This window comes from Lemur catta, chromosome 12, assembly GCF_020740605.2.
Source record: "Lemur catta isolate mLemCat1 chromosome 12, mLemCat1.pri, whole genome shotgun sequence".
In the NCBI taxonomy this organism is placed as follows: domain Eukaryota; kingdom Metazoa; phylum Chordata; class Mammalia; order Primates; family Lemuridae; genus Lemur; species Lemur catta.
In genome coordinates, this window is record NC_059139.1 from 23,281,038 (window position 1) to 23,302,500 (window position 21,463).

At 41.2% G+C, this 21,463-nt stretch overlaps 1 protein-coding gene across 2 annotated transcripts in view; it reads left to right on the forward strand.

Moving 5' to 3' along the window:
• SLC1A3 (solute carrier family 1 member 3) overlaps positions 1 to 21,463 on the forward strand; it is a 78,271-nt gene that overhangs the window by 55,302 nt on the left and 1,506 nt on the right. For both annotated transcript variants that reach the window (XM_045566213.1, XM_045566214.1), the window contains exons 4-10: positions 5,746 to 5,950; positions 8,814 to 8,856; positions 11,780 to 12,072; positions 14,451 to 14,684; positions 15,244 to 15,438; positions 18,727 to 18,861; positions 20,670 to 21,463. The exon at positions 20,670 to 21,463 is cut by the window's right edge and continues 1,506 nt beyond it. In XM_045566213.1, the coding sequence (XP_045422169.1) occupies positions 5,746 to 5,950; positions 8,814 to 8,856; positions 11,780 to 12,072; positions 14,451 to 14,684; positions 15,244 to 15,438; positions 18,727 to 18,861; positions 20,670 to 20,874 (1,310 nt within the window). In that variant the 3' untranslated portion in view covers positions 20,875 to 21,463. The remainder of the gene's footprint in view (positions 1 to 5,745; positions 5,951 to 8,813; positions 8,857 to 11,779; positions 12,073 to 14,450; positions 14,685 to 15,243; positions 15,439 to 18,726; positions 18,862 to 20,669) is intronic.

Below are 21,463 nucleotides of genomic sequence, written 5' to 3' on the forward strand. Positions count from 1 at the left end.
TTTCTTACTGCTTACCATGTTCCAACACTATGCTAAGTGCTTTCTGTATGGAAGTCCCTTTAATGCTGGTGAAAACCCTATGAGGGAGCTTTTATTCTTTTGTTCTTCCGATGAGGAAACTGAGGCTTAGAGAGGCCCCATGGTACCACAGCCAAAAGTGGAATCCAGGTATTCTAACTTCAGAGTCTGAATTCTTTGTGCCATAAATAATTTCTTTTTAAAGAATATTCTTCTAAAAATGCCTGAGATTGGCCTTAAGTAGTTTGAATATTGTCTTTCTAGAACTTCTAGATGAAGTTCTAAGGCATAACCTGCTTACTATGATTCAAAATTGTGATACAACCATTCTTCACAAACGATTTAGAATCTAACTTTTAAGGATTTGCCTTCGGTTCCAGAACCTCAGGATCATAGACCTTTACAGGGTGTTTTGTTTTGTTTTGTTTTTACAATCTAGTCTACAAAGGGGCCAGAAGAAAATATGGTAGTGCAGGAAAACTTCATATAGTTTTAGAGAGATTGAAAGTGACGTACTTCGTGCTTAGTCCTCTCCCTCAGTGTCTGTCCTGGGTGAGCTTTGGCCCTCTGCCTCCCTCTCCTTCCTGGGATGACGGTGTTCCCTGGCTCTGGACGTGGGCAGCTGCTCGGGACAAAGGAGCCCATTTTTCAATCTGTAAATATGAAGTATATTGTATTTTTAGGGTTTCATTTTCTTATTAAAAAGGCATCAACTTGTATTCGCATGAATACGGTACATACTGGAGCTCATCCTTGATTTCTTTGTTGTAAGTTTGCCCATCTTGAAATTCTAGGAGGGTTGAGAACAGGCAGCTTTCATTACATGAGTGTTTGAGAAGTGCATTGTGGAGAAGGAGTACATCTAAAATAAAATAAAAACTGAAACAGAGCAATCTTCCTGAATCAGCAGCTGCCATCACCCTTTTCTGTTCCTTCTGGATCTAGTCCAGTGGCCCTGAGAGGGCAATGAAGCATCATGGGGATAAGTGGAAAAAAGAATTCAAAACAGAAGGCTGCTTCTCTAGACGCATGTTTCAAAACCAGAGACAGGAATTGCTGGGGGAAGTACACTAAGACACGTTAATGCGTAAGACATAGATTTTCAGCAGATGGGAGAATGACATCCATGTAAATGACAGAACCTTGGCAACTTGGCATTATTTATGTTATCCTTTAATATTTGGATGAATACATGTTTTATTTATCCAAGAAGTCATACCATTTATTATACCAAAAGAGATCTAATTTACAATACAGACTCACAGAGTTCCACATACGTATTCATGAAACATTCCCTTCTCCTCCCCACCACCACCAATGGTATGAATTCAGTGCATATTTGTTGTGCTAAACCAATTACCAAAAGACTGTCTTCGTAAATAAAGAGGTAATTACCTATTTGCTTCAAGAAATTATCTTCTCTTCCTTTTCTCTCTCTTCCAAGTGACTCTTGCCTAAAATACCCAGGTATTTGAAGCAAAGTTTTAATCTTTTGCATTCTGGAAAGTGTCTCACTCAGTCTCCTTTTGATGTTTAAATAATTGCTAAACATAAATAGGTTTGCAGAAATGATTGCTTGCTTGACAGCTGGTTATTGATGGGTAGCAGTTTAGAAAGGAAAATAAGACTCAGGCACTCACAGCCAGGAAGTATCCATGTCCCTACACACACTCCATTAGAACGTGCTCTGGGCTGTTTTTCTAGGTATGGTGAAGAACTTGCAGTGATATATCAGCTCTCTAGCTTGTCCTTCTGGTGACCAGTGTTACTCAGCTAGGCCTTAAGTAGGCTTAGGGAATGCTGTGGAATTGGACAGTTTTCACTCCATAGAATTTTCCTCAAGCCAAGTGGCTCATCTCAACATTGAACTCAAATGCAAAAAAGTTAAAAAAAGTCAGCATGGATAACAAGCAAATGAAATGTGGTGACTCCTATCTTGTCCATAAGAAGAAAGGTATAGTGATAAGGGTACTCTCTTGGAAGTGTGGGTTTAAATTTGTCCTCCATAAATTAGCCATGCAACACTGGGCAAGTTGCTTGACTTCGCTGGCTGGCCTCTTGTTTCTTCATAGTTTATCATTGTTGATGAAACAGTATCAGCAATATCTGCATTATAAACTTGTCATGGAATTAAATGAATATGTACCATCAGTCAGAGGAAGGACTTGGTGAGTGAGTCAGTAGACCAGCATAAAAGGTAACTCAAAATATACAAAAATGTCATTGTGACTGGAAGAGCCATTGTGATACTCAGCAATAGTACAATATAATATTTCTTTGGATTTCAAGAGGGTCTTGATTCTGATGGCAGGTTGTTTTCATAATAAAGATGTCAGGATGTTTTGAATGGAGTTGGTTTAGCTAAGCCCAGATCAAATGAAGAAAAAGAGGCTAATCAAGGTCATTATTTTTGCCATTTTCTGTGGAATGTGTTTCTCAAATACATATTTAGATGAGTGCATGGTAGCTGTCACCTACTCCCACAAACACCTACATTCCCAGGTGACTTTCTATCTCCCCAGTGCCCCGGTGCCCAAAAGAGAAAACTCCCATATATTTTAATGTGACATGGCTCAATGTAAACTTTCTCCTTCCGAAACATTTAGGGCAGTTCCTGCCAAAGTACCCTTTTCTACAAAGTGATTTAGTACTTTAACTTGTCCCGGACACCCTGACATTTGTGTGAAGGTTAGTCTCTCGTATTTCATGTGGTTGGGGAAAGGAGATGGCCACAGAGTTTAGGTGAGTGAGAGGAAGAACAATACCCTGCTCTTTTGGGGTTTTGTCTTCCACAGTTCTGCCTCTGTTTTCTTGGTTCCACCAGTTTCAAAGCCATTGTGTATGTAGCAGACTGTACACATCTGTCCTGCTGTTGCCCTGACAACAGCATATGGCCCTTGTTCCTGGTGGTCTTGTTAGTTTTACAAGCTGGAGTACCTGGAGCAGAGGTGGGCAGGTAGCCAGCCCCATGTGGGACATCGACCTCCTTTAGGGGAAAGACCTACATGGAGAATTGGTTAATGAATATACTCCCCCTCCCCTTTCTTGCAGAAACAATGGAAGCTGTTGCTTAACTCCCTTTCAAAGGAAAAGGGCCAATATGTAGAGGGAGGGAGGCTTCTCATTTGACTACTGATTCTCCTTCTGTGCTTATGGCTAAAAAAATGCCTTGAAGGTTGTCTTCAACTATTTCACAAGTAGAAAGTATAGGGAAATGCTTTCATGTTGGTTTTTATTTTAAAAATACATTTAAAAAAAAAAAACTATAAACTTCATTTCCTAGAGTTGAAAGCCGATAGGTGTGGGTGTTGGGATAAATTTCCCCAGTCCTCTCCCCACGGTGGGGGAGGGAGACTTGAGCCTCATCGTTTGTTTGCCACTTTGGTTTCCAGTGCTTGGCCTTGACCACTTAGTGCTCTTTCTGAATAGCTATAGGTCGGGAATAGTGAGCAGGAGCATCAGCGAAGAGTTGGCGTGAGAACCGAACAGCACCACAGAATAGAAGGCAAGAGGGAAAGCAAGCATCTTGGAGGAAGAAAATACTGTTGCCTGGTACCCCCTGGTGCCCAGAGATACCCGGTGTATTGTGCTTACAACACTCGCCGGGTCAACAGGGAGAGAGCCGGAAGAATTACAGGCTTCAGTGGCAACAAGTTCAGGCAATCACGGGAAAGAGAGTGGGCCCCTTCTGAGAAAAATCATTTCGAGCACAGCCAAGCTGAGATATTTTGAGATGTGATTCAGACCTGAGAATGAAAATGGGAGGATGGGGTACTTGGGTTGAGAACAGAGGTAACCCATATTTAATGTAGTTAAAGTGTTGAAGTGAAGTCATCCCAATAAATAAATACCTAACCCTTGGTTTCAAGAACGTGGACAATGATAAAAGAGGCTAAAAAGCTCATACACTAAAGCCAAAATTGGCCTCCTCATCTGTGGGAGCTGCAATTTGTTCTCTCAGAGACAGAAAGTGCACCTAAACCAAGTTACATAAGGTCTGAGTTCAAGCTCCCACTCCATTCTATTTGCGGTTAATGAAGACCTTTGACAATTGATTGGTTTTTAATCTGCCTTACAGGTTGTTAAAAATAAGAACATATCAGGTACTAAGTAAATGCTTATTGTGAAAATTATAAATGATACCATTCAAATTCAAATGAAATTATAAATTGAAGATCATGGCTTCAATTCCACCTAAGTTAATTACCTTTGTATAAAAAATTTTGAAAAAACCCAACCAGTTATCTGGCAATCAGGAACACTATTTTTTTCAATATTTTACATTACTCTAAATATGTTTGTGTGAACAGAGTCACTATCTAAATGGTAGAAACTGGTGCTCATCATTGAAATACAGTATAACCCTTTAATACATTTATGGACATGTAATTTTTTAAATAGTAAAAAAATTAGTTTTATTAACTGTAATCGGATTTTAGTATTTTAGTGGGACAGAAGGAAGAAAAGTGAGGAAATAGCTAATGAAACTGAAGAGCCCATAGTATTATAGATAATTTAATCTTTTGAGAGTTTTCTGTCATTTCCAATTATTTTCTGGCCTAAGAAGAATTGAGAAGTATTCCATTAGCTAGAGCCATTAGGGAAGGCTTAAAAGTCATGCCTCCTTTTTTATCTAAGATGACACCTTGCCTGAGGTAGACTTTGAAGATGTCCTGAAAATGAAGGAAAGAGAGGTTTTTAGCATGAGATGAGGTATCCCAGACCCGTGGGACAAGGCGGAGGAAGACAGGGTGCAAGACAGGGAAAGCAAAATGATTGCTTTCTTTCTTTTCTTTTTTCTTCCTTTCTTCTTCTTCTTATTTATTTATTTATTTATTTATATTTTTGAAACAGGGTCTCACTCTGTTGCCCTGGCTAGAGTGCAGTGGCATCATCATAGCTCACTGCAGCCTTGAATTCCTGGGTTCAAGCAATCTTCCTGCCTCAGCTTCCCAAATAGCTGAGACTACAGGCATGCACCACCACACCCAGGTTATTTTTGTATTTTTTGTAGAGAGAGGGTCTCACTATGTTGCTCAGATTGGCCAAAATAATTATTGTTTAAATTTTGATTAGGTGAGATGAAATGAAACAACAGAGAAACTATTTGAGAACTTTGGCCTTATTACCCAATGTCTACTTTAAATGCAAATTGAAGATAGAGCAGCAGATGATCAGAATAATAGCTTAAATTTTACATTAAAATCATCCAAAAGGACTCCCAAATATGTATACAAAATAATACTTCTTTTGAAAGAATGTAATGACAGTTATTCTGTGTGAATCACCACAGTGCTTGAACTTGAGGTAAATTTATATCATCCTGCCAGAAATTTTTAAAAAATATTTGTTTATACACAAACGCACTGCTCACTACTAACACTTGTAGCTTCCCAACTAGAAGTAACCTAGGAAAGAATTTGATTGCACTTTCAGACAATTAGAGAGCAATTTTTATTTGGCCATGTGACATCAACTCTTGGGGCGGAAAACGAGTGATTGAGAGTTCGCTGACACAGCTGATGCCTAGCCATTCTATGGCTTTTTCTCTTTACCTTTCATGATGTCCTAATTACATTTGGGGCTACGTTCTCATGACATGTACAGAATCCCATTGCGGGCCGGGATAAGGGAAGGGGAGTGTAAAAGGAAATGCTGTTCCCACTGTCTTCCATTGGAGAATTCCCTGGACTGACTTCCTGAAAATCTTCTGTTTGCCTTCACCAGGAATGGCGGCCCTAGATAGTAAGGCATCAGGGAAGATGGGAATGCGAGCTGTAGTCTATTACATGACTACCACCATCATTGCTGTGGTGATTGGCATAATCATTGTCATCATCATCCATCCTGGGAAGGGCACAAAGGAAAACATGCACAGAGAAGGCAAAATTGTACAAGTGACAGCTGCAGATGCCTTCCTGGACTTGATCAGGTATGTCCTTGCAAGCCCCTGTCTTTGGGTATGTTTGGACCCACCCAACACCTCTTATTTTGGGAAGCTAATCAAACCCTGGAAGGGGTGTCTGACTGATCCAGCCTTGCCAGACTTAAAATGAAGGTCATATCTTTACTTCTTTCTAACAGAAATTGCAGTAAGGATCCATTTTCTGATCTTATATGAAAGAGGCAAGAAGAACAAGGAAAGGATGTAGAGTTTGAAAGCCCTGCTTTTAGGACTCAGAATCTGGTCACTCAGTTCTCCTCTCAACTATGCAGTTCACCTTGGAATTTTAATAATTCTTAACCTATTTTTCTTAAGTCCTGCTCCTTAAGACTAATTTTTATTCAAGTATGGCCTGTTTATTTGACTCTTCTGATTTAGAACTTGTAATCTGTATCATTCTCCATTATACACAAATTAGTTCCAGAAGGGGTGTTATAGATCATCTGGTCATACCTGTCCCAGGGCTTTTGTACTATTTGTGAAGAAAGAATTTGGCAGATCAGCAATGAAAGATTTAAAGGATGGCTTCTTAAGCATTGTTTTATGTGCAAACCATACAAATGAGTTTTATCTAATACTTGGAGCAGACTTGGTCCTAGAGTTTGCCTTGCACAGGGCTGAGAAGCAAGCCAAAGTTTGATCCTGGCTCTTCCTGCTTTCTCTCTCCACACTGGCCTGGTTCAGTCAGGTCCCATCATGAGGCATACCGCGTACTGGAGAGGAACATTGAAGAAGGTTTTCAAAGGTGCAAGCAGAGTTAAGGGAACCCACCAGGATGGTGAAGCCCCAGAGCACTAACAACAGTAGGAAGCTGTTTCGTTACCACTCCTGGCTATGAAGGGGCAAAGGAAGGGAGCTGGTACTGGAACCCACCACAAAGAGCTGGAGCCATGGGAGAAAGGGGCTTCAGGGTAGAAGCCATAGCTTTAATTGGAGAAAGGAAGCTGCCTCCAAACCTGTCAAAGAGAGAGCTGAGAGAATATACACATGGACTTCTTTCTCCCTGTACCCTGTGATCTGTCAGTGCATACCACTAGACAAACCTGATGGAAGCAAGAAAACCCACATGCTATGGTCCATATGAGTCAGCATCCCAGGGCTCAGTGTCCCAGGGTGCAGAGCAGAATGGAGAGTGCATCTGGAAGGGTAAAGGGAAGATGTCCCAGCCCAGACCTCTAGCTCCCCCACCTGCTCAGCAGTCCCCCACTGTGCAGCCCTTCCCTGCCTGTCCTCCCAAACCCAGCCCTTCCCTCCCATCTTTATGACTTACCTGCAAAGGGCCTGGGGTTGCCAATCCTACTATAAAGGGTACTCCATTGATCATCTGAAGGGAACTCCTTCAAGGGATTGATTTCACCTGCCACCTCAAGGAATGGGTCTGTGGCAGGTAGATTCAAAAGCTATTTGGGGAACAGACCATCTCTTCGGCAGTACCTCTCAATTCCCACCATGGGTGACCCTGTACCATCTATACATAAACACCACCCAACCCCATGGGGCCTCTTCTTGAAAGCCCTTTTTTGGGAATTAATCACAATGATCTGAATATAACAAGCCACCCTATAACATTATTTCATACCAAGTGAGCACCTGATAACTATGCTTTTATTTAGTTCATACAATTAATTAAGGCTTTTCACCATTTCTTCATGAACTTTACCCTCTGGTAGTTTGGATTAGGAATACATTATTATATTTTATATTTTCTTCCCCTATAATGTTTACTCCTTGTTTGAAGAATTGAGATCTTGTCATCCCCAGTCTGGTTGATCCATCAGAGCTCTGTGTGTTTCTGTCTCTCCTTGCCTCAGTGACAAGTGTATGATTATCCTGTCCCCCCCGCCCCAGTCACTTAGCTTGAGCACTTATCCTGGCATCTCCTGAATGCACACTTCTATCAAGGTTTATAGAAGCGAACCCATGAGCATAGATGGCAAGGAAAAGAAAACAAGATGGTCTTGGTCGTAGGACGAAAGGGACAAGAGTTTATAACCATAAAATATAACTTGGATAGCACACAACTGGTATGATCTTGAGCTTGAGATAGCTAACTCCCCAGGTCATGTCTTCTCCCACAGTCTTCTGTCTTGGAGCCCTAATGATAGTTTAATCCAATCTCCTCTTTAACAGATGAATCAGCCGAGACATAAATGGGTGCTATGACTTGGCCAGTGCCACACAGCTGCTTAGAAATCCTCAGCCAGAGTGTGGCTCCTCCCTCACCACCCCCACAAACCCAAACACTGTTCTGACATAGACTCTGAGGAAGTGACAAATCCTGCCATGTGGGCCTCAAGTTCAAATGTTGTATGCCATCTCTCCATTGACCACCAAAGAGCCGCAGAAGCTCCAGCAGTTCAGTGCCAATATCCCATCCCCCAGAAGGCTTTTAGGAGGAATTTTTGGAGAACAAAATTCCATAGTCTGACCATGACTTTTGATTCAGAACATTCAGTTCCTAGACGCATAGTACAATAACCAAAATGACTACTATTGAATGATACCTCAGTTAGCCAGAATGCTAATGATAAAAGCCCTTTCCATTCTCACTTTGATTCTTCCTAGGAGCAGGGTTCTGATAATTTAATGACTGCACAAAGAATCTCATTGGCTGACAAGAGGATAGAAGAGTTGAATTGGAGACTTCCCTGAAAAATATGTATGAACTACATGGCCCCAACTTAGGGGGGACCATATGTTCCATTTCAAGTCATAAAATCCACCAAAATCTGTCTCTTTTTTCCTTTGCTGCTTGGTTCAATGCAATCTTTACCTTAGATATACTGATGTAGTATTTAAGGAGCAAACATTATTTGGAGAATTTTTCAACTTACTGTTATTTTCTTTGCAGGAACATGTTCCCTCCAAATCTGGTGGAAGCCTGCTTTAAACAGGTAAATACTCTACAGCCACTAATTCACCTTTGAAATTCCTTTTTGGCATACCACACCAAATAGGACCCTTTTTTTTTTTTTCCATTTCTCTACAATAAGAAACACTTCTCTTGCCAACCAAATGGAAAACACGAGGGTTTTCTGGGGAATTTTGTGGGGAGGGGTGGTTCTTACCTTGTACTGAAGGCATATTAGTTGCCAGACACAGTATGTCTTACATACAAATAGCTCATTGAGTCTCTGTTACTGGTAAGAAGACTAATCACAAGATCCCCTCACTCTGCCCACACTTCCCACATGTAGAAGTCTACCGGGCAAGCAAATTCAAACCTAAAATACATTTACAACTTGCTTTAGAGAATGTTTGAGAGATTATTTAGGTTTCTGAGTTTGATTTAAAATCCAGTGGACTGGTTTTTAGACGTCTACTAAGGGTCTTGCGGGTTCTAAAGGAGAACCACATCAGAAAGGAATGGCATCATCATTTATGGAATGCATGCTATGTGCCAGGCACTAATGTTATATTTAGTCCTCACATAAATATGGTGAGTATCATTGTCTTCATTTCACTGATGAGGCAACTCAACTATAAGAACTCAGGGGGATTATGTAACAGGCACAAGTTCTCACAAGTAGTAAATGGCAGATCCAGAATTCAAATCCCTTGTGTTGACTCTAAATTTTATCTTCTTTCTACTACTCCATTCTGCTTCCAAGAGAGGAATATCCAGGGTGATGAGACACCCACCTAGAGGATATAGTGAGGTTAGGTGCCTTTTGAGCTCATATCCAAGCGACTCTTGGTGTTTTATGCTTTGGATACAAATACGTTTACTATTATTAGGGGATAAAATCAATAAAGTTCATCATAACCTCATTTGAATATAAAAGCTTTGTTGCTCAAAATATCAACAGGGAAACAGACATTCTGGGTTAAATAATACTTCCCAAACATTTCTCCAGATGGTGTCAATTCTCCCTGTTGTAATTCCCTAGCCCTTCTGCTTAGGATCTGTAAAAAACAAAACAAAACAAAACCCCAGCCCCATGGAGGACCAGGTTTTACACAACTAAGTACCCCCTTTGTTCTTTTCCCCTTTAAAAATTTTTATTAAGTCTATTTTAATAAGTAATGCATACACGCATTGCAAAATTCAAACAATTCTTTCTTTAAAAAATAAAAAGCTTAAGAGGCCAAAATCTAACTTTATTCAAAAACAACTATAACCATAAATAATAAACCCCTTTCAATCCGACCAGCCAACTCGAGCACCATGGGGCTGACTATTCCAGTCAGTCAGCTGGCACTGGGTGATAGCAAAAATGCTGATTTCTAGATCTTTCAGATGGGAAAAGTGATGACTTGTGCAGATTTATTGTGTTTGGTTTGGGATTGCATTTACAGGATTTTGAAGGGGAAGCAAATGTTTTTCCCCAGGTCTAGTTGGCTTAGACAGAATGCAAACAAGGTTGCAGTTTTTGTGTAGGCTACAAACAGTGTCTAAGGGAATGCAGTTGGAGACATAAGAAAGGCTAATCAGGACTGAAAATCTACCCCACACAATCCATAAATGCATAAGCACCCGACAGAATAAAGAACTTTGAGAGTTGATTAGAATAGGAGATGAACAGGGGCCAGTTTTTTTGTTGCTTGAAATCGCCAGCAATGCTACTGATTGTTTGGGAATGTGTCCACAGTGTTGACAGCTGGGCATATCCTTGTTTGGGAATAGTGGCTTCCCAATGGACGAGAAAGTCTTACTCTTGGTACACAAATGATCAAGCACTTCATATATGCAGTGCTCCCCCCCCCACCCCATTCTAGATCCTGTCACCACCCATACATTATTACTCTCACTGATGCTTTACTACAATCCCCATCAAGACCAGGAATTCTACTCTCATTAAAATCATAAAGGGATGGGCTCAATTGTTTCATATGGCCCCAGTAATGTACTCAGCATCTCCTATCTGGGGCATCTGTACAGAAACTATGGGGCAAAGATCATCTCTTGAGTTAGAAAAGAAAGAGAAACACAACTACTGACTTGGAGAAAGTGAGTTGTCATCACCAACTGTTAATCAGACATCTATTCTTAAGAATTGATAATTATCAGGAATGGCTTGAAGATTGTTTGCTTGGGGATTTTTATTTTTTTATTTTGTATTTTACTTTTTATTTTACTTTTTATTTTTATTTTTTTAGAGATGGAGTTTTGCTATTTCGCCCTGGCTGGTCTCAAACTCCTGGGCTCAAGTGATCCTCCCACCTCAGCCTCCTGAGCTGCTGGGATTATAGGCGTGAACCACGATGACCAGCAATTTTTAACTTTTAATACCCACTGAAATCTCTAACTAAGTTAAATCCCTGACAGGCTTTGTCATTGAGCACCATTAGCCATCACTAGTATAGTACTTTCAAATTTATAAGATGTTCTCATATATTCTGCTTAATTTCATCGCCACAACAATGCTGTGAGGTGGAACCAGCACGGTTATTCCTGTTTCACAGCTGCAGAATATGAAAGAAAGGATGTCAGGTGATTTCTCCACGATCCCATAGCATGATCCTCATGGAAAGTAAAAGGATTATTGTGACTATCTGGGGTTTTTAATCTCATTGTAGTCATTTTATTAGGGTTTCAGAAGAAAGCAAAAGCACATGTGTGTGTTTTAGTCTAGTGTCTTTAACCAAATATGTTTCCCATTATGAGTCATTATTTATTTGTGTGTGTGTCTGTCTGCCTGTCTGTGTCGAGGAAATAGTAGGGGTTTGCCACAGATTAGATAGGTGGATGTTGTCTATGACCCTATTCTCTGAATACAAAGTAATGTATATAATTACAGAAAATCTGGACAACAGGAAAGCATAGAAAAAAAATAAAAGTCACCTTTCGTTCCTGTCATTCTTTTTATTTTTCAGTTTAAAACCAACTATGAGAAGAGAAGCTTTAAAGTGACCGTCCAGTCCAACGAAACGCTTATCGGGGCTGTGATAAACAACGTGTCAGAGGCCATGGAGACTCTTACGCGGATCACGGAGGAGCTGGTCCCAGTTCCAGGATCTGTGAATGGGGTCAATGCCCTGGGACTAGTTGTCTTCTCCATGTGCTTCGGTTTTGTGATTGGAAACATGAAGGAGCAGGGCCAGGCCCTGAGAGAGTTCTTTGATTCTCTCAACGAAGCCATCATGAGATTGGTAGCAGTGATAATGTGGTATGTATTGCCATTTGCTGTATATGATGCATACAAGATGGTTATTGTGATCAACATGTGTTCTGTACTGAGGATGATGCCACAAGGCAGCATGGCCAATTGCAGTTATCTCACTCTGGTAAGCACAAGAAAATCAATGAATTTCTGGGCCTGCAGAGACATTGAACCTATCAGCAAGCCTCTCTTAATAAGTTTGCTTCCTTGTTTTCAAAAGGCGTCAGCTCCTTTGCCCCAGTGCTAATGGAATCCCATTCTTAGTTATTCATTCAAGACATACTTATTGAGTGTCTACTATATGCCAAGTATGCGGTGCCAGCCACTGTGTGTATAGCAATAAAGAGAACATACAGGAATACCCTGGGTTGATCTTAACATTCTTTTAAGGAAGACAGATGATAAACAAACAAATCAATCATATGCTTCAGTCACAAGTGCTATGAAAAAATAAAATAGTAGGTGACTGGGGAGAGGGCATGAAATTTGCACAAGATGGTACAGAAGGGCCTATGAGGAGGTGACATTTTTTGCTAAGACCTGAATAACCAGAAGAAGCCCGTCATAGAAAGTGCCAGGAGAACAGCAGTCCAGTAGCAGGAAAAGCAAATGCAGAGGCCCCTTGACTACCAGGAAGACTGAGGTCTCCTCATTCTGTGTCGGCCCTAACAAAGCATTGAAAAAGGCAGTTCTCCTGAAGAATGTGAAAGAACCAAAGGAAGTATTATAAAACACCAGGTCACAATTTATGACAAAACTTTCTTTAATAAAGTTGAGAGCAGGAGAAAAAGGAAAAGACCAAATCCAAAGAGGAACATTGACCTTGGAAAGTTAACTCTCGCAGCAGGGAGAGAACCCTTTGATTGGCTTAGGCCTCACATGGGGGTTGCCTGTCTTTTATGCCTTACTTTTAATCTAGACTCCTCCTTGGCACCTGAGGCAGGAAGACATCCATTGCTAAGAAAAGCACTCCCTCAGCAACATGATTAAAAATGTTCTTTGTCTTTAATGCCACCAAAGCCCAGAGAAATTCATTTTTTAGGAGTTTATACAAGATGAATATGAACTTGCGCACAAAGACGGATCAGAATGTGGTCTCCACGGGAGCCCCCAATGGGAAGGCTCCTTTGAAATCCTGGCAGGAATGAAAGTGGACATTTATCTTCATATTATTAAAATGCCTCCACCTTTCACCTCTTTTATGAAAGAAGCCCATTCAAGGCCACTGAATGAACCTCACGTGTAGCCTTTCTAGCTGTACATTTTGCCTGCACATTCAATATTGAGTTATTACATTTCTGAAAACAGGTACCCCTGTGATTTCCTGGCCTGTGTTTTTAAGACTTTTGAAAGAAGCATTGTACTTTTCAATTTGAAATAAGTTCTCCACAGTTCCCGGCAGACTCTTCTCCTTAAGGGTGATTGGTTTCTCTGTGTTTGGTAATGTGAGTTTGCTTGCAGTTTACTGCACACATCAGACAAAGGGAGTGGAAAGGGGGCAGCAGGGCCTTTAAGCAACCAGGGTTATTTCGATATGTACAAGTCATTTTGTGTCTCAGTTGTGCATTCTCACAGTCTGCAGGGGAAAAGCTCACAAAAGGCAATAGCAGCCTGTGGGTGATAATTGCTAATTAGAACACCTATAACCTGATATGGGAGTACAGACAGGCACACGATTAAGTTTATGGACACCTTCTATTTATGGAAGGTGGTACTAGTTTTCCGTTTGCACTATAACATAAAATTTTCTCCTAAAGTAAATTGACTTAAGTGAAAAGGTGTTTTAAGAATAATACTAAGTCATACTGCAAGTGGTGTGTAGCTACGGAAAAACAATAATAAAAGTGGTCGTTGAAGAAGGGAGGTGACTGCGAACCTGAAACACTGACGTACCACTGTGTGCCTCTTGCGTAACTTGGGAATCAGGCTCTGATGTGGGAAATGTCTCCGAACTCTGGATATCAGTACAGTGGATTCTGGCAGTTCAAGGTACTTAGCAGGGGAACAGGAGGCAGGGGAAGTGGGTAGCATCTGAGGATCAAAAAAGTGACCCAGGTGTGGCAAAAGGAGAACTGTCTAGGAAAACAGAGATGAGTAACAATAGCTGGGTACCTGCCTTTTTTCACAGGTTTAAAAGGGAAAACAAAATCGTGTCCTAGAGCAATGCTGAGTGAGGGGAAAGCCCGATTCTGCAATAACCAGGGGAAATTTATATTTAAATAAGACAAGAAAGAAGTTGGCAGTTTCTACAAGTCCTAATAAGTACCATGGGCAGAAAAGTTTGGAAATCAACTCTCTCTCCCTTTTTCTTATTACTTGGAAATTTCTGCAGACTAGCTCAGTGGAAGCCGGACTCTGACTGTGCGTGTGTGGCTTCTCCGCAGGTACGCCCCTGTGGGCATCCTCTTCCTGATCGCCGGGAAAATTGTCGAGATGGAAGACATGGGTGTGATTGGGGGGCAGCTTGCCATGTACACCGTGACCGTCATTGTTGGCTTACTCATTCACGCAGTCATCGTGCTGCCCCTCCTCTACTTCTTGGTAACCCGGAAAAACCCTTGGGTTTTTATTGGAGGGTTGCTGCAAGCACTTGTCACAGCTCTGGGGACCTCTTCAAGGTATGTGTATATGAGCAGCTTACTCCTATCAGAAATCGTGTCTGAAGCTTTACTTTGAACCAGAGCCTCTCAAGTTGGGGGTAGGAGGAGGCATTTTGTTCCGGGTTTTAACTTCCACGGAACAGTGAATTGGCTTTTTCACGTCTCATGCTCATCAGACCTTTTTAGGATTCAGGGAATGGCTGGCTATATACTCTTTTGGGGGACAAAATGGAAATCAACTATCTTTTCCTGCCCACTCTCCTCTCTCTCCTGCAGTTGGTATTTACCATAGGGAGAAATGCCAGAGGGACTTGGCACAGGCTGTTGTGATGGGGGAGTGATCACAAGGGGTGCCTCACAGAGGAACCCAGAAACAGGAGAGCTGCCAAATGACCCCGTGAGGGGACCACACTGTTCCTAACCCCGCTCCCTTATTTATACAAGTGCTGACTTAGTTCCCTTTAAGTTAGGATGTAGGAGAGGAAGGAACTAACTGTCTGTCCAAAAGACCAAATGCACAGACACAGTCTGAACTACCAGGACCCTCTGCTGACATGCTCTGTTCCACTGTTCTCAGTTCTGCCACTCTGCCCATCACCTTCAAGTGCCTGGAAGAGAACAATGGCGTGGACAAACGCGTCACCAGATTCGTGCTTCCTGTAGGGGCCACCATTAACATGGATGGGACTGCCCTCTACGAGGCTTTGGCTGCCATCTTCATTGCTCAAGTTAACAACTTTGAACTGAACTTTGGACAGATTATTACCATCAGGTACAAGGAACGAGTTCTACACACATTTTCTGAAGACTGTCTTTAAAACACCAGATGGTGATCAGGATTGGGTGAAGAAATTGGTTGAGAAAGGGATCACACACAATCAGGAGTTTGGGGTTGGGGGGAATAGTTTTATTTTTATACTTACATATTTTTATTAGTTTTAAAATTAAAGATGTGCACAGTCATTAATAACAAAATTCAAATAAGATAGAAATATATAAAGTAAGAAAGGAAACCTGCCTGCCACCATATCACTCCACATTTTTCTGTAGGTGTTTGTGTTTGGTTTACGTAGACATACACACACTTCTTTTTTGTAATTAGTGGAATCATACCCTACATACTGTTTGCTCCTTGATTGGTTTGCTTGTCAATATACGATTTGTAAATATATCTAGCTCATTCTTTTTATGATGTCTACAAAATACATATTATGGATATTTCTCATTTTTAAAAGTGTTAGATTATACTTCAATTTTACAAAGCATTAAAATATGTTAGCTTTTATAGATAATATTAGAAAATAAAAATACACTTGAAAAACTGGATTAACTTTTTCTCCTGGGTTAATTTTTAGCAAGTAGGTTGAGATTCCGATTTTTGTGGAGAATTTTTTTTTTAACTATTATATTGGAGATGTCCAGTGAAAAGTAATTTTCCTTTCCATCCTTTCCCCCAGTCTCTTAGTTTCCTTCTGCAGAGGCAACCAGTATTACTTGTCCATTTTTCTTTATCCTTCCAGAGATAGCCTATACAATCCACGTGCATATATTAACATAATCCCCCCTCTTTGCTTACTGAAAGTTACAATGCACAACAGACCAATAAGTCTAAAGGCAATAGGAAACTTTAAGCCTCACAATCTAGATCAGCCTCTGTTCTTATTATTAATAATATATTGTATAGATCAAAATAAGTCAGATTTTGGGGTTTTTCCCCAAAACATTTTATTATGAAAGTTGTCCTATAATATAGAAAAGTTGAACGTCCTCTACCTAGATCTAAAAATTGTGAACGTTTTACCATGTTTGCTTCTTCTTTCTCTTTCTCTGTCATTATGACATTTCATGTGTACAGAATTCAGTATGCATCTCCTAAAAATAAGGATATTCTTCTATATAGTCACAATAGCAAGAATCTTAAAAATACTTCCAAAATATCTAGTCTATATTCAAATTTCCCCATTGTCCCCAAAAATGTCTTTTATAGCTTTTCTCCTAGACCAAGATCGAATCCGGATTTATGCCTTGCATTTGGTTTCTTAGTTTCTTTTAATCTCTATCAGCCACCCCACATTTTTTGTTTATTTAAAAATAAGTTATGTTAGACTCTGTATATATATTTTGTGTTACTAGAAAAATGATGATATTTGTGGGATGCATGGGAGTAAAAAAGACAGCCAATCATGGTCAGAGGTCATTGACTGATCTGAGGGTTCCAGGAACCCTAGCTAGATTATATTAACCTCACTATCCTGGGGCTGGGAGATCATTATTTTAGCTCACCTGTAACTTCTTCTTGGGTGTAAGTTGGCATGTTGGTTAAAAAGCCCTGAGTTACGAAAAAAGTTTCAGTTGTATGAGACAGTTAAAAATAATAACAGCAACATGACTTAAACAAGATAAAGTATTTCTCTTTCATGTAGAGCAGCTCTGCTCCACAAAGCCCTCAAGGCTGGTAGGGGTTCTATGGTATACTGGACAAGGCTGGTGGTTCCAGAGTCACTGGGGTGTTATCCTGTCTCTTTCTCTTTTTTTTCTTTTTCTTTTTTTTTTTTTTTTTTGAGACAGAGTCTTGCCCTGTTGCCGGGCTAGAGTGCCATGGCATCAGCCTAACTCACAGCAACCTCAAATTCCTGGACTCAAGCAATCCTTCTGCTTCAGCCTCCCGAGTAGCTGGGACTACAGGCATGCACCACCATGCCCCGTTAATTTTTTCTATATATTTTTAGTTGTTCAGCTAATTTCTTTCTATTTTTAGTAGAGACGGGGTCTCGCTCTTGCTCAGGCTGGTCTGGAACTCCTGAGCTCAAACGATCCACCCACCTCGGCCTCCCAGAGTGCTAGGATTACAGGCATGAGCCACCGCGCCCAGCCTAGGGGGTATTGTCCTTATCCAAGTGGTCCAGGATGGCTCATCACCCCCTCCAAGTTTTAGCCAGTGTGAAGTGGGGAAGTGGCAGAGCCTGCAAGTTGCTCCATCACTTCCACCCATGTTCATTGGCCAGAATTCAACCTAATTTCCAAGGGAGGCTGGGAAGTATAGTGTTCATTCTGGGGCCATATACCAGCTAAAAGTTCTACCACCATGGAAGAGGAACAGAATGGGGAACTATGAGCACTTCCTGCCAAAGACTTAATACTTTAGTAATAATACTTTATATCTAGGTAATACTTTATTTACAAAACATTTGGAGCTGGGCATGGTGGCTCATGCCTATAATCCCAGCAATTTGGAAGGCTGAGACAGGAGGATTGCTTGAAGCCAGGAGTTCAAGTCCAGCTTGGGCAACATAGTGAGATCCCATCTCTAAAAATTTTTTTCAAATTAGTCAGGCATGCTGGCATACTCCTATAATCCCAGCTGCTTGGGAGGCTGAGGTGGGTGGAGGAGGATCGCTTGAGGCCAGAAGTTGGAGGCTACAGTGAGTTATGACCACACCTCTGTGTTCCAGCCTGGGAAACCCTGTCTCTAAAAAAAAAAAAATAACAATTTAACAATACAATATTTGCCTTGCAAACCAGGTTCACACTATATCCATAAAATATTTATATTTACAGTGCTACAGAACTTTGTTCATAAATTATTTTGCTTTTGAATTAATAAATTTGATTTTTTTCCGCAATTAATGATGCATGTTCAGTATCTTTACAGCCCTCCACTTGGATAGGGGAATGATTAGAAACAAATTGTTATTGTAACTCAACAGCATTTTAGACCTTACAACATGCTTTCCGGGACATGAAAAAGTGTATAGCTAACAGTTTCTTCATTTAAAAACAGCTATCACAACATGACCAACTTCATAAGGGTTGCTGTGAAGATCAAATGAGATGAGCCATGCCTAGCATATCAGATGACACATAATAAGCCCATGATAAAAATATTAGTATGATTATGACCTTAATGATTTTTTTTTTAATGTCATTTACATTTTCCTGAAGCACATCCTCTTCTGTTACGTGGCCAGCCGGCCATTGGCACTGAGCATGTTTTGCAGGGTATATGCTCTACCTAGAGAGCTTTGTAAAAATGTTTTCTGTCTTGTTCTTCGTTCAACAGCATCACAGCCACGGCCGCCAGTATTGGGGCAGCTGGAATTCCTCAGGCAGGCCTGGTCACTATGGTCATCGTGCTGACCTCTGTGGGGCTGCCCACCGATGACATCACGCTCATCATCGCAGTGGACTGGTTCCTGTGAGTACGCTCGACTGCGCTCTGGCTCACTGTCGCAGGGCCCCCCTCTGTCATTCTAGGGCACCAGGCAGCCCAGCACGCCTGCCAAAAGAACTCCAAAAGAGGATTAGGTTGGCCGATAATTAAATTGTCCTCATCGCCTGATCCATGGCCCTTATCTGGAGCCCAAGCCCCAGACGCCATGCGCGCTCACTCCCCTGTCAGCCTGAGGGGCACATCTGGCTGCTGCACTTCTCACTCCATAAAGCAGCTCAGGGATTGGGAAACCTCCTCCCTGTGAAGCCAACATAAATCAGCAAGGCCGTTTCTGAATTGCACAACACATTGCCACAGCGGCTGGAGCAGAACTGCAGGCCCCGCACGCTGGCTCAGGCCCGGCCCCCCTTGAGCTTCCCATCCCGGTGGCAGTGATGTCCCCATCTGAGCCCAGCAGGGTGAGGAGTGGTCATGCAGACAGTGGGAAGAGAGCTAGCACCATTAAGTGGAATCGATTTTTGGCTCTGGGGGAAGTTCTGAGAAATATACCCTCCATACCCTCTGACCCTAACCTCCAGGGCCCATCCCTCTGTCCTCGTCCCTCGTTCATCCAGCTGACATTCTCGGCCCCTTTTCTGTCAAAATTTCCCTTTTGCTTTTGAAAATTTTTCTGCCAAGATGCCCAAAGCAAATGCCTAAAAGAACACAGTAGGTGCTAGAGTCAAGACATGTTGACTTTACTGAAACTAATGACCACAAAGAGCTCGACAGCGTGCACGAGCCCTGTGCTTGTGGGGGGCCGTGGAGAGATTTATTCCCCGGTTACTTGGACCTGTGTTTGCGTCGTGGCCCTGTGTGACACAGGGCAGGTTACCCAACCACCCCAGTTTCCACCTCCATACAATGTGGATGCTCATGTCCTCTAGCTCCTGGTGATACTGTGAGGGTCAAATGCAACGATGCATAGAAAGCATTCCACACACCTGTCTGGCCCATAGTGAGCACTCAGTTAATGTGAGCACTGGATTCTCAAAGGTTTATGTTAAAAATTCTTGAGGAACGAAAAAGCCTTTTATCTACATGGGTTATACCTATCATTACTTGTCATATTAGAAAAACTTACAAATTATAAAATGGCTAAATAAAGTTATTAAATGAATTTTAAATTTATTTAGAGGTTACATTAATAAATTCATTACGTGTTAACATAAATAACTTTTTTGTGAAAAATAACCATTTTCAAACTAAAAATTTAGTGAAAAGAATGACACCCCTCTACAGTTTGCAAGTTTCCTTACTGTCTGGCTTAGCACAAGACAGCTCGAGTTTCCTAACTGCTTCTGCATTCTCTGTGTTGTGCTAGCACACGTGGTGGGTGGAGTCTTTGCAAAACTCCACCATATGTTCATGAGAAAATGAGAGTGGAAGGGGCAAAGGACATCTTAGTGTTTATTGTGAGAATAGTTTTGACCTCAGGGACACCCAGGGTCTCTGGACCACACTTTGAGAACCTCTGGTATAAAGGAGTGTGAGTTAGAAAAGAGAAATTTTAAATGAAAGGAAAAGGAGAAGGGTCATTCCCCACTGTTGGGACTCTAGCTACAGTCAGACTAGTATCTTAGTGAACATTGTCCACCTATGTCCTTATAACTTTTAATAGGTACTATGATAAATGTTATATATCTGTTATGTAATCATGCAGCTGATGGATACACCAAACTGAATTTTAAGAGATGTTTCTAAAGACAGTGCCAATCAGTTCATAGCATAAGCTGAAATCTCGTGATGTTCACAGGAGCCTCATTTTTCCTTCCTCCCCACCCTGCCTGCAGGGACCGCCTCCGAACCACCACCAACGTGCTGGGAGACTCCCTTGGAGCTGGGATTGTGGAGCACTTGTCACGACATGAACTGAAGAACCGAGATGTTGAAATGGGTAACTCGGTGATTGAAGAAAATGAAATGAAGAAACCATATCAGCTGATTGCCCAGGACAATGAAACTGAGAAACCCATCGACAGTGAAACCAAGATGTAGACTAACATCAAGAAATGCTTTCTTGAGCACCAGGTGTTTGAAAACCGTTATAAAATGTCTCCATCTCATTACAGCTCGTTCTCTCCAGTAAGCCCCTCATCTCCCTCCTTACTCTGAGAAGATTGGACAGTATTCATCCAAAAATAAGGGAGCATTTTGCAGTGGCCAAAATGTATAATTTTCATCCCACATTTGAAATTTTTAAATAATTTCATGTTAGTCTTAATGAGGTACTGAGATCAAAACTAGTCTTGATCAGATCTTATAAGTGTGTGTGTGGCACATAATCCTGTAAATGTGATTTTTTTATAAGTTAGAGAATCAAACAAATAATAGGCTAAAAGCATTTTTAAATCAACTTTTGCAATTTAAAAATCCTTCAGAACATAATTGAGTTTTAGTCTCAAGATATAGCAACTTGATGAACTGCAATCTGTTATCAGTGGGACAGTAGAAGAGTTTTTTCCCTTTCTCTTCACACTGTTGTACGTATTTTATTAGTAGCCAGGTGAACATACACACCTAGCACAGCAGTGGGGAGGGGCAGAAAGTGAATTTTTCGCGTGGCTTTGAGTAAGTCATATGTCAT